The sequence below is a fragment of the Argiope bruennichi genome, chromosome 2, assembly GCF_947563725.1.
Source record: "Argiope bruennichi chromosome 2, qqArgBrue1.1, whole genome shotgun sequence".
Taxonomy (NCBI): Eukaryota; Metazoa; Arthropoda; class Arachnida; order Araneae; family Araneidae; genus Argiope; species Argiope bruennichi.
In genome coordinates, this window is record NC_079152.1 from 67,161,514 (window position 1) to 67,175,885 (window position 14,372).

General features: G+C 26.9%; 1 protein-coding gene across 1 annotated transcript in view; it reads right to left on the reverse strand.

The window, feature by feature from the left end:
- LOC129959235 (agrin-like) overlaps window positions 1-14,372 on the reverse strand; it is a 149,170-nt gene that overhangs the window by 13,024 nt on the left and 121,774 nt on the right. Inside the window, exons 17-25 of the mRNA XM_056072062.1 lie at window positions 14,142-14,333; window positions 11,494-11,698; window positions 9,552-9,764; window positions 9,236-9,360; window positions 8,228-8,335; window positions 7,956-8,090; window positions 5,195-5,441; window positions 3,444-3,555; window positions 1,397-1,700 (exon numbers count right to left, since the gene is read on the reverse strand). Coding sequence (XP_055928037.1) covers window positions 1,397-1,700; window positions 3,444-3,555; window positions 5,195-5,441; window positions 7,956-8,090; window positions 8,228-8,335; window positions 9,236-9,360; window positions 9,552-9,764; window positions 11,494-11,698; window positions 14,142-14,333 — 1,641 coding nt within the window. The remainder of the gene's footprint in view (window positions 1-1,396; window positions 1,701-3,443; window positions 3,556-5,194; window positions 5,442-7,955; window positions 8,091-8,227; window positions 8,336-9,235; window positions 9,361-9,551; window positions 9,765-11,493; window positions 11,699-14,141; window positions 14,334-14,372) is intronic.

Below are 14,372 nucleotides of genomic sequence, written 5' to 3' on the forward strand. Positions count from 1 at the left end.
TTCTGTTTCATTGAAAAGGTTATGGTTCTCAAGCACTGCATAACAAAAAAAACCCCTCTTCCTTAATTTAAAATAACAAAGTATTAAAAAAGTCTATATAAACAATTTAACATAGTTTAAAATGAGGAATTTAAATTCGTTTTTGAATGAAGCTTCGTTTTATAGCTATATACTTCTCTAAATGACCTTTTTTTTTTTCTCTATAAGCAGTTACGTGAGGAAATAAAGTACCTATTAGCAATGACAATAATACTCTAGTTGAAAAAGCTGAAAATTTTATAAAATATAAAAAAATTTGGACAATTTGGCTATAATTAGAAATAGGATTTATATATATTCAAAGCTAATTCGTCATCTCAAAGATTTTCATTTGAAATTACGCATTACCATCTGCAATTCACTTCTGAAACGTAAAGAAACTTATAGGCTACTGAAACCACTAATTATTAACAACAAAAAGTGGACAACGGTAAATGATAAAAATTTTAATGATGCTGATGATGCACAATCTCATTTAATTCAAATTTATGTTGAGAAAGATCAAAAGTTGTATAAAGCGGAATTATGACACTGTCTAAAAGATGACTAGAGGTGATCGAAAAAAACAGATAACATCTAATTTAATATAAAGTTGTTGCTGCTGTTGCTTATGGCATTTGTCAAAGGCAAGCCCACTGACGAAGCATCTCTTGTTTCAGTAGCACCATCTAGGGCAAAGAGTACATCATAGCTACTTATGCGCCACAGCCCTTTTCACGGGGCGGGCTTCATTCTTACATTTCATTCACTCATTCGCAGATCGTAATTTAGACCTGAATCAGAGAACGATCACCTCTGATCCAGTACCCTAAGTGCTACCGTCTCGATTTGGAAGACTTTGTGACTGCGAGAAATTTATACTTCTGCCAGCCACCGTATACACGGTATAAAGTACGTCTTTGGCCGGCGGCTTCGAACTCACAATCCAAAGGAATACCCTACAACCAAGCTATCCCGGCCACAATTTAATAAAGTTATATTCTCAAGCAAAAACTTTGAATTTCCTTCTAATTTAAAATCAACAATCACTTTCAATCAGTAGTCAATAATCATTTATGAGAAAACACTGTCAATCTTCAGTGGTTAGCTATAATTATATGTCAATTCAAATGCTCAATGGCTCGTAACGGGGTAGTGGATACATGGGTACGCAGTAACATTATGTAGTCAATGACAACTACAGAAACGTGGAAAAGCACGTAAGGACAGTTATATATTCTGTATCTTTTTATCTTTTACTGTCATTACTTCCATCTACGACCTTTTTGTATCCAATCCCTTGATTCTTGAATTTAATTAATTAAAATGTTTAAAAATTAACTTTACAATATTTTCAAACTCTTATTGTACAACTTACGTTTCTCGCATCTTTTCCCTGTGAATTTTCCAAGGCATTGGCACAAATGGTTACCTAAACGAGGCACGCAGGTACCACCATGTAAACAAGCTCCTGGTGTGCAAGGCGGACCTTTGTAATTTCGTATTCCATGAATTCGGACAGCTTTTGAGACAAAGCGAACCCAAGGTTCTCCATTCATAATGATTTTCTGGATCGCCCCGTCCAATCCTGTTTTAACACCTGAATCTTGATGCACATATCGTGTATTAGGGACGCCTCCGATGTAGAAGGGAAAAGCCAAATTCAGTTCTGTTAATGGCGGCTGAAAAGTAAGAGTATATTAATTCTCTAAAAATTTAATTAAAAAAAATTTAAATTTTTTTAGTTTTTTAAAACGATAAGTAATTGGTAACTATAAAGGAACAGTTTGTAGTGAAAGTTTTGACATTTTATTTCAAATATAAAAAAAAATAATAACTTTCACGATTCCAAGTAGTTTTCCCAATTCAGTGGAAAAAATCATTAATAAAAAAGAAAGAATTTTTCATTTAATTTAATAGTTTATAAAATTTTCAACAGTTTCTCATTCTTTTGCTGATTATTATCAAATAATATACTAAAGGTACATATTATTTGTTTCCCGATCTCATATATGTAGTGATAGATAGTAGGCAATCTTTTATTTTTTATGTAAATTCAGTTTCTAGATTGAAGCATAAAACTGTACTGTGTAAAAATTATTTAACAATATTTGCTGATAATGACTTTAATTTATAAGCTTCTGAAATATGACAAATTTCTTTTTAAAAAAGTTATAATATAAAGAAGGTATTATAATTAATCTAAAGTGTTTCTTATTAGTCCACAAACATTAATGATATTTATAACTTGAATATGAATAACATGACAAAAATTATCTATTCTGTTCAAGATAAAATGATTAAAAAATACAGAATGGATATGTAACATTCAATTCAATCAGGACTTTTAAAATATTGTGATTTTAAAGAGCACTGAAGTTAAGCAGATTTAACAAATTATATATAAAGCCAAATCATAATTACAATTCGTATAAAGTCAAACAGAATAAAAAATGCAATGCAATAATTTGCATCTGTCATAATAAAGTATACTCTAAATGCGTGTTTATTTTAATACATCAAAAAGAGGGAAAAGACTTTTGGAATATATATAGGGAAAGGATATTATTGCTTTGCTTTATAAATAGTTTTAAAATATTTATATTGAAAATTCAGGCACATAATAATACTCAAAATTCAGGCACATATAGCTAATAGTTATAGATGTGTTAGAATGTATAACATTTTATGGGAGAATCATTAAAAATGCATCACGCCTTTTTTCTTTTATTTTAAACAAATTAAATTTTTCTGATTTTATAAACAGTCAAAAAATTAAATTTTATAACATATCAAGTTTGAAAGAAAAATAGAAAAAGTTAATTTTCCTTAAATCTTATCATTTGCAATTAATCTAAAGCATAATTATAGTACAAAGGCATATCCAAATTATCTCTAACATAAAGTGATGAAGAATAAGAATATACAATTAAATTAATCACATGTGTTGAGTATATTATAAACAACATACTATCAATATAATTTTGTTCTTTCATTGAATGCATTCAATGAAGCTTCTTAATTTTCAACTTTAAAATATTATATCAAGATATTTGAAACACCTTCTTCTTTGAAATATTATTTTACCAAATACGATTCGAATATTTATGATAATAAATTAATTATTTAAATTCTTTCTTAAAAAAAATAGGAGATTTTTTTTGAAATACAAATCATGCCAAAAAGGAAATGCTTATTATAGCTTTTAAAACACTGGGATATATCTTAAAATCAAAATGAATAATAAAACTGGATGATTTTTTAGGTATAGTCAGTTTTTCCACTGTAAAAATATAAAATTCTAGAGTTTTACAGAAGAATAAAATCTTCAATTTTCTCATTATTATAAAATGTTTTTCAAAAGATTTGTTGTTACAGAATTTCGTATTTATATAGTTATGAAAATTACAGAAAAGAGCACTTACTTTTGATTTGCCGACTATAGTGGTCTCATCATCGACTTTCAAAGTACCTTGTCTTCTTAATCGGCTGATTTTTACAGAATGCCATTGATTCAAAGATACTGGATGACGAGATCTATAAGAATTATAAGATTAAAAAAAAAGGTTCATCTTCATAAAAAAATTTATTATGTGGCAATAATTAATTATCTGGGACTCGCAATTTGATAACAAACTGCTTTCTCTTCAATAATTTATTTCTCATTTTAAAGCTGGCTCTCTGAATCGTAGACTGAATGTCAAATTAACAAGATTCTGTCTAGATACAATTATAATCACAGGCATCTAAGTGCCCTAAAATTAATGCAAAATTTGAATTTGCCACCATTCTTAAAGCAAGTTCTTAAAAAAAGTTGGCAACAATATTTAAAAAAAAAACTATTTGACAGCTGATGGTTTAGGGTTAGTAAAAATGGAATGTTATATGATACAGCAACGCGTTTTCACTGTTCACGTACATTTTAAGAATAATGAAAGTCTGGAGGCACAGTTCGAAAATTTAAAAATCCCCCCCCCAGATCATATGATTAAACCTCATTAGGTTTCATTGTATGGGGTATTTGAAGTCAAAGATCTAAGCCAACAAGTCCACAAAGACGCGTGCATTGAAGGTGGAAATTCAACGTTGCATCAACGAAATACAGCCACATTTATGCAAAATGATAATGATGAATTTCGACAAAAGTGCGCGTATAAGCCAACAAAGCCGTGGAGAAAACTATATGTTATTCCGTACAAAACCTTATCCTATATACTTTACGATTCAATAAAAATATAATAATTTAAAGAAAAAAAAACTGTTTTTTATTTAATGCAAATCCTGCTTTAACACGTTGTTTCATCGAGTAATGTTCCATTTTTACTAAGTCTAAACTATCAGCTGTCAAATGGTTTTTTTTAGAAGTGTTAGCAACATTTTACTGCACGAATGATGGGCTCAGATCTTGCGTTAATTTTGGGACATCCTTTATTTTATTTGAATCCTGTCCCAACGCGCTCAGTACATGGTAGCATCCTCTATGTCCAGCGAATTATATGCAAATACCCTGAATTAAACATTCTTGGAATAAAATTCTTCGGAAGGGCTGGGCTTATTCTAATTTAAGAGATATACTTTGTGAAATTATCACGTTCTCTTTAAATCATGACATTGCTTTTATGCATATCTTGCTTCTCATTGCATTTTGCTTGATCTTTTTGGCTTTATATTTCCCTTTTTTAATGAATTAAGTTTTTATTTATTTTAAATTAACACCACTTTGGCCATTATTGGCCTTTGTGTCAGAAAAACTCTATTAATAAAAAATCATTCACTTAGCATAAAATTTATAAAAATGGCGTCCGGCGATTTTGAATAAACTCGAGCTAATTTAAAACAAAAGACTAAATTCATTAAAAACAATAATCAAAACTTTTTAATATTTGGTCTTTATATTTGTAATACAGTTTGTAATAATTTCGTTATGCAGCAAAAATAAACAATAAAGCATGTGATAACTCTAACTAAAATTGTTTTCATTAAACATTATTTCATTATGTGGAACAGTTTGCATCAAATCTTATTACTTTGGTCCATAACATAATTTGAAGAAAGAAAAATTTCAAATACTTTTATATATATATATATATTCGAAACTATATTATACATATGAACAAAATAGAAGTTCAAAAAAGAAGAAAGATAAAAAAAAAAGTATTGTAGAAATGATATTTACGTGATGTTTGCTGATCCGCTTCCTAAGTTGTAGATGAAACTGACGTATCCATTCGCTAAATTTACTGCAATGAAATCGCCTTTCCTGTTCAACTTCTGACCATCGTAAATCAAAACGCCATCTGGTGAACGGGCAAGGAACCAAATTTCCATTGAGAAAGCATGTTTGATATTTTGAAGGGTCGGTAGCTCTAAATACGAATTATTTGTGAAATCTGGAATATTTATTTCACTAAGGTCCTTCCGAGCTGAAAAAAGGAAACACAGAGTAAATATCAAAAATAAGAAATGAGTTGACAATGAATTACCGTTCCATATTTCCTTTCGCAATGGAATTTATTGTTATAATTTTTATATTCTATTGATTATCAATAAATAAAAATGCCACTAAATAATATGATGAACACTTTTTCTCTGCAATATTATTACATACTAGCTCAAAAGCTTAGTTTCTTTATTGCCTAATATAACTATGTTACAATATTATGGTCAGGACAGGTTCAAGCCTTCTAGGGACTTTAGGCAATCCAAATTTCGAAGCCTGAGATCGAATCAAATATTTCTACATCAATTTCAATTTAATTTTTATAGGATGTTTTAAAGAGCAAATTTTTACTCTCTGAAATTGCAGGTCATTTACTAAACGGTTCAGCATATCGCGTAGAAAAAAAGGCATAATGCAATTCAAAAGTATTTTTTAAAATTTTAAACAAAAAGTTAACAAATGAATATAAAATTTTTCTAGCTAATCTAAATAATATTCAAAAATCGGATCGAGAAATTTTTAAAATTATAAAACTCTATATTTTTTAAAATTATAACTTAAAACAATACTTGCAAATGGTATTATTACTAAAACATAGTTTAAAAATTAATTTAAACTCTATTTGAATTTAATTCGATCAAGTCCTATTGTATAGTCTTTATAATTAAACGAAAGCACACGATTACATTCCAAATACAGCAAAAAAAAATCGAAGCCATGAGGATAACCTAAGATTATGATATACATAAGAAATTATCCACTTTAATATTATAATAAACTTGCTTATTTATGGTACATTTGTATATTTTAAGAATTTTCTTCCTATATTACAAGGTACAAAAAATTAAATATACATTGGTAGAGAGACTTTTAAATTTATAGAAATTAAATTAACCAAAATGCATTTATTTTCATAGAAAAAGTATGGAGTTTATAACCTTTGTAGGTTAAATTTTATATTTTTTTAAAATAAATCTTTTCATTCAAAAATGTCTTTCAGAATCGTATTGTATATTGAAAATCCAAGCGTGTTTATAGCCAATTAATGTATTTTATAAAATTAAACAATTTAAAAATTATTTTATTTCTTTAAAAGAAATTTAATCATGCTTAAAGGGATAAAATATAAAACTTTCAAACACACCATGGCATGAAGAAAAGTTTTTTTTCAAACACGGGCTAAGAAAAGTCACATGGCACACAAATGGAATCAGCATCACTGCTTGTATTATAGAAATTAATGTGTGTACATGTTATTTAAAATTTATAAATGATTTTTTATTAAAAATAATTTTCCTAATCTGATTTTTGATTCTAGGGCAAAACTATCTTAAAAGTATTTCACAACTAAGAATATTTTCCCTAAATAGAATTCATATATATATATATATATATATATATATATATATATATATATATATATATATATATATATATATATATATATATATATATATATATATATATATATATATATTAAATAAACAGAGATGGATTATTAATAAGGCAAAGTAGGCAAGCGATTAAAGGCTCCAAAGCCTCGAAACTTGTTATAGTACTTTTGATGTAATTTAATTCTTTACTTTCATTGAATTAATAAAAGGCTGTGCACTCGATTTTATTCATTTTAAAATCACGTATCGTTTAAATTTTGAAACATCTTTCTCATAACGATCCCAATTAATTAACTTTTGTAAATTTTATATTGCATTGCTTTGTAAAAACATTAATTGCCTAATTTTATTTGCTATGATTCAAAAAATATCAAACCTTATAATTTTAGAAACAAATTAGATTGTGTTAAAAGTTTTCTAATTTTTTTTCTCTATTCTATATAAAATTATTTTTGAATTTTAATTTTGCAGTTTTTTTATACTTGATACATTAAAGCCAATTCTTTTTTAAATTATTCTTCATTTGTTGTTTGACTGTTTCAATTTGTCAAAATTTGCTACTTAAAACTGCTTATATCGAGATAAAATAAAAATCAATAAAAATATCACTGGCTTTAAAGAGAAGGGGGGGAGCTTCGAGACTGTTATTGCCTAAGGGCTGTTTAGAAAACTTAATCTAGCCTTGTAAATGAATTAATTAACTGTTCTTTCTAAGGTATAATCAATTTATGGTAACGAATAAAAATGTACTTAAGTTGCTCAATTTATTGTCACTACAATATAATTTATCATTATGCCATATAGTATTTTTTAAAGGAAAGCTCTGAGGATATAACATAGTTGCTTGAAAATAAAAAAATAAGTTCGAAGGATTAATATTATATTAATTTTGACGAATCTTTTCTTACATGAATGAGGATTTGTTACAGCTATTTTTTTCTAGTCTATATACTCATTTATTATAAAAATTAGAATAGCATAGATTAAAAATATCATTACTTTTTAACTCTAAAAATAAAATTATACCAAAGGAAACATTGAAATTGAAAATTAATTAAATACATAGTATTAGAAAAATATTTTTATGTTGCCATTATGCCTACGTTTATCACAGAATTTTCCAGTTTTCTGAGGGCCACATTTGCAAGTGAATTCTTCTGGGGACATGACTGCACACGTTCCACCATTTCCACAAGGGTTGCTGCTACAAGGATCAGCTTTGTATTCACATTTTTCTCCTGAAATTCAAAGAAGGTATCCAAAATCCAAAGGTAAAGAAAAATATATTTGATAAATTCTAGTTATAGCTTTGTAATTTATTTTATGAGGAGAAGAGGGGATTAGAAATTGGATCAATAAATACACAACAAATTACCTGAGAAACCATCTGTGCAACGACAATGAAAACTCTTTTGTTCTAAGGAAATGCAAGTTCCTCCGTTTTTGCAAGGTATCGCACTACACGCGTTACCGCCACATTCTCCTAATGTATAAAATATAGCAAAATTAGTAATTTTTGAAAATTTGAAAAATTTTACAAAAAGAAGAAGTAAAATTTAAAACAAGATAGAAATTGAAAAAAAAACACTTTTTTAAAGAATGTTATTTTTTTCCTTCAAAAAAGCTCTAATGGCATTTATACTGGAACTAAAAATATCTTTTTTTATATATTTTTCAACAATTTTCGTATCTCTCAAATAAAGGAGTTTATGGGAAAATTTTCAATTTACAGGAGATATTTCTACTTAGAAATTTTAATAAATTATGCAGAAAAGATGAATTTCAGAAACTATATATCCAATTTGTTAATGATATAAATTAAATGCTAGTTCTCTAAGCAACAAAAAAAATGAAACCTAATTTTAAATTTAATAGTGCATACTTGTTTCATCACTTACTTTTCATTAAACAAGATACAAAAAAAAACTGTCTTTATGAAAACTTGATTATAAAGACTTAATCCACTTATAAGTTAAATGTTAAGTATAAGCATTTTGAAAGGGATCATTATCAAGTTCATATTGCTTTCTGATTATTTTTTTGCTATAATTTTTTAAATAAATTTCATTACATAATGAAACCAACAGCTGCTTTAATATTTTTTTGAAATCAAATTTTACTTTATAAAATATTTGGATGCTCTTTATAAGGTAAAAATAATATATTTTTTCATTACAATAACTATAATTTATTGTCTTTCTCCATTATGTTTAATTTATGCAAACCTAGAATTGTAAAAAATACTAATCTTCTAAAATCCTAAGAATCATTAACACTCAGCTTTTCAAAATCCAAATTCACTGAAGTATAGTGGTGCTCGATTCTTACATTAAACGATTCTCTGATAGCAAAATAAAAATAAAAACATCAAACAATGACATACTTATTCCATAACTTCTTAAAATTTCCTTTGACGAAGGATATTTTAAGTTCACCTCCCTTCTGTCAATCTTCAAGTACCTAATACAACCATTTAAGCCATGTTCAACTCCAGTGTTCAAAGCCACTCTGAAATGAAGATATGACTCTTTATTATTTTTATCGTCAAACGAAGAATATATTTGCAGGAGCATTTTTAGTAAAAATCCAAAACCGGGGTACAAATATTTGAAATGAGGAAAGATTTCGAGAACACTTCTAAAACATATAACTTTTTGGAGAATCTTTAATCTTAAAAATGAAAAAGTTCTTTAACATACATTTTCGAGAATCCAAAGACGAAACCAACGTAGAGGTTATCATTTAAATCCAAAGAATTGAGTGTTCCTTGACTTCTTCCTGCAACATTTTCTTGTCCTTCGATTGCAAGCAATCCATCTTTCAAGTACCTCTTCGCTACAACTCTTTGGAATTTTCCAAGTTGCACGCGCTGCAATGATCGTATGACTACCGCACCGCTACCTAAATTGTACCTACATGATTGCATGAAATTAAAAATTAGAGAAAGTACAAAATTTAAAATAAAACATTTATATTGAATTTTTATTAAATTAAACAAAAAAAGTAGCAAGATAATCATTAGAGACGTTATGAATTGGGGAATCAACTCTCATTTTATTGATTTCAAATTTAATATTGCAAAATACATTTAAATATGTGTTGATAATTATGCAACATGTAATCGATTGCAATATGCTTCTCAACAAAGTAACTGTAATGAAATATTCGATTTGGGAAAATGCAAATTGAATTATTTTTCAGAATTATTTTCCGAAAATTGTTATTCTTTTAATTCTGCACTTAGGAGAGAATTCTCAATTATATAACTATTTCCATACGCAACAATTGGTGCGAAGAAAGTGGATTCCAAGATTTTTTTTCAGCCAATAATACAATTAGACATTAATACACTTTATTACTTTAATTATTACATTAATACACTTTATTAGACACTTTATACACTTATTACATTAATACACTTTATTAGACATTATTTACTTTAAGTCGTGCTTTTTCATGAAGTGAAATCTGAACAATTTGGCTTTTTCTAATTCTTCAGAAATCAATATATCATTATAAAATTAATAATGCAAAATATTGCGATGGTAATACTTTTCTTGATTACTTTTCTGTTTGAAAATTTATTTCGCCAAAAAAAAGAGAACAATAAAGAATAAGAAGCAAAAGTAAGACAAATAATAAACATAATAATAATTAATGATATTAAAAAGAAAAAAAATAATAAGTAAGAACTACTTATTTGAGCAATTTGCTCATAGAATTTACTTTTAAATATTATTAAAAAATACATATATTTGAATAATTACTTTTGTATTTGTATTTTGAATATTTTATTTGATCATGCTTCTTAAATTGTTTTATATCATTTACTGTATGTTTCTGTTACTATGTGAGCAATTTTGTTTCATTTTGCTTTTGTTTGTGTATCTACTTGTTTTCCCCTATTTTCCTTTCTTCTTTTTTTGCATTTGTCCTGCGACCTTATATTTGAAATTTATTTTACTGTGAATTGCGTACTGACTTACATCTGTAAGCCTTGTAGTATACTTGTTGGCACACAAGGAGTTTATACATAGAGAACAAAAAAAAAATTATTGCAAATTATGATAGTATTTTCAACTTACATTGCTGCAATGCATACATACTGTTTTCAGAACCTTCTCCTGTTTAAAAATTAATTTCAATTCCACGTTATATTGCTTTTTTAGCTAATGACCAATGTCTAATAATTTCTAAGTGAAAATTAAAGTTTGATAGACTTAAATATATTAATATCTGATGTATAAAAAATATTTCTTTAAAGCCAACTTTTTTCTTGGATATTTTTTTTTTCATTATTGAAAATTCAGAGCAATTGTGTAAATTGTTTTTTTTTTTTAATTTCACGTATAGAGATTTAAAAAATTAATAGTTCTATTCAATATGAAAATTGTTAAATTATTGTTTTGAATTTACTTTGGTATCTGATTTTGGGGAGAAAGTAAATATTTGATTACTGTCATCTAATGTTAATATTTACTTTAATATCTGATTTTGTAAAATATGATAATATTTGAATATTGTCAAAATCCAATGTAATACATCAGTTTTAATATGAAACTAGATGATATGGAGCTAAAAATTAAAATATTTTAGTTAAAATACTTTGATAGGTTAAAATGATAATAAATTCAATCGAACCTGAATTCGACAAATCCATCTTTCAAAGTCAATGATACAAAATCTCCTATTTTTGAAGAAAGTTTTCCATTGTACAGTAGAATTCCATCATTTGAGTACGTTTTGAATTCAATTTCCAGAGATAAACGAGTATAGGCTTCTAACTTGTATAATTCCATGAAAGATTTACCTGAGAATGATGGCACCTCGATTTTTAAATCGGGATCTAAAAAAAGAAGGTAATAATTATTATAACTAAACTTAGTAAAATTTAGTTAAGAGTATTTAGAATATCCTATAAATATTAAGCGTAGCCTTGTATATTCGTATACAATTTTAAGCACTGATAAAATGTTATAATCTTAATATTCATAAAATTTATTATGACTTTGTATGCATATATGCAGATGCATGTACGTTCCCCATCTCCATCTAAGTAACTAGCGCGGATTCAAATTTTGTACACTTATTATGTAAAAATTACATTAATTACATTAAAATTAATTATTACATTTAAAATATTACTGTCAACTAGTCAAAGTATAAAAATTAATTAAATACTCCATTAATTACAAATCTACCAAAATTTTGTATTTTTACATTTTTAACTATTCTATCACTAATTTTTTTTAATTCATTTTATTTTAATAGGTTTTTCAACAATTCTTTTATTTATTTTAAAGTTGTAAAGTTGTAAGTTTAAAAAGAAGCTTGAGCTAATCGCTCACACTCAAATGAAAATAATTTTTCTTGTACTTTATCTATTTGAACAAATTTGCAATGTTAATTTTATAAATATTAATAAACTGTGGAAAAAGTAGGTGTCTGCATGTTTTAAAAATTATTTGGTTGAATTGATATCCTAATTTGAATTTTAAAAACATGTTTTATATTACGAAATATTTTGTACATTTTAGATTATGAAATATTTTGAGCTAAAACTTAAGTTGTTTTTTTATACATTTAGAATTTAAATCCCCAATCCATCCATTAGTATTTAAATATTTTTGTATTCAATAAAGTGTATATCATTTATGGTTAGCGAATATCTGCCCATGCTATTTGCTTGAAAATTCCTACTTGTGTGAGATTCTAGAACATTAGTGCACTAAAAGAAATAAAAGGGCCATCCATTTGTAATAGGTCTTAAAAACTTTACAAATAAATATATTAAAGAAACTCTCTTTTGTTAAAATTAATTGATTATCATTTTCTCTTTCTTTCTCTTTTTTTTTTTAATTTTATTCTTTTTTGTATCTGAAGTCGTTAATTAACTAAGTTGCAAATAAATAAAAATTAAAATTAAAAAAAAAACAGCTTTGAAAAATTTATTGAATTTTTGTTTGCCATTTCAGTTTTTTTTTATTAAAAAAAATGTGCGTAATAAAATAATGTCTGCAAAGTATTTAAATGTTTATTTCGTTTAAGAATAAGAATATGTCTAAATTATGTCATTACTTTTGCCAAGTAAAATTATAATTTGTTAAGTATGTTGTGTATATTGCCGTCATTTAACATTACTTTATTCTTACACGAAAGCATCTTAATATTCCCCAAGGGAGATAAATACAATTTAGGTAAATCCAATAACGTTAATTGAGTTGTATATCTTCATTAAAATCATTATTAATTTTTTAAGTGAGGACATACTGCTCATTATTTAAGATTTTTGAGACTTTTCTTATGTTTTAAAGCTTTGGTTAAAAAAAACTATAACTTAAGCTTTGGATTTACTAATTATAAAGCACAGTTTTTGAAAAAAAAATAAAAAATGACGACACAAAATAAAATATTTTGAGCCTCGTAAAATTTCAAGGTTGAGTTCGGATGAAAAACAAGGATTTAAAAAGTCGAAAGTGTACTTAACAGGTTTACCAAGGTAGATTTTTTTTAAAAAGACGTGGACGTAAGCACCTGTTTCTTATATAAAAACACAACTGTCGTTCGATTCGTTTTAAAATAGAGTAATTCCTGGGGCGCCAGACTGGACGTGGGAGTTCACATTTATGGTTACCAAATCTGGATCTCTTGAATTTTTATTTTCAATTCCTATGTGGACATCTACTGGAATTGATATATATTAGACTATTACATTAGAACAAAAATTAAATTTCTTCTCAACTTTTCTGAACACTAAATGTTAAATCATGTGCCGTGAGCCACTTTACTCAAGCACATGCGTCGAAATGAACAATGGTTATATGTAAATCCCATGGCTTATGGCAGCTGTTTATATAAATGCCATGTGATATATAAATAAAACGCTTCTTGTTTACATAATAGCCTATTTATTTAGAAGATGTGGCATCATACTCTTTCTTTTTTTCATTTTTGTCAAAAACTCTGTGTTGTAGAGATATGATTCTTTGGATGGCTTTTACGTACCCAGCGAAATGATTCCCGATGCACAATTTTTCCGAAAATTTTGCACATAGATCACGGAACATTTCATCACTTTTCTGCGGTATATAAAAACAAGAAAAATTCTATTTCGCAAGAACTACTAGTTTCAATCCATGTCTTTTTGCAGAATATCATTTTAAAATAATTTTTAAGTTATGGTTTCGAATTTACTTTAGTATCTGAATTTTGAAAGTAGTAGTAGAATTATCATTATTGACTTGCGCTTGACGTATTATTTAAAAAATATATATACTGCACATTTTTACCAGGTGGGAAGGCAAGAAACGGTGCTAAAGTTGTGGTAAAATTCGAAGCAACTGGTGATCTGGTTGTCATGTACAAATTCTCTGGCAAATTCAAAGTGACTGCTCTCGTAGATTTACTGTCAGGCCTTTTTAGATAACTGCGCCTCTTTGGTAACCGAAATGGGATACTTGTAGTGGTAACATCAGCATCACCTGAAATTACAATAATTGTTCTAAAATGAAACTCTTCTT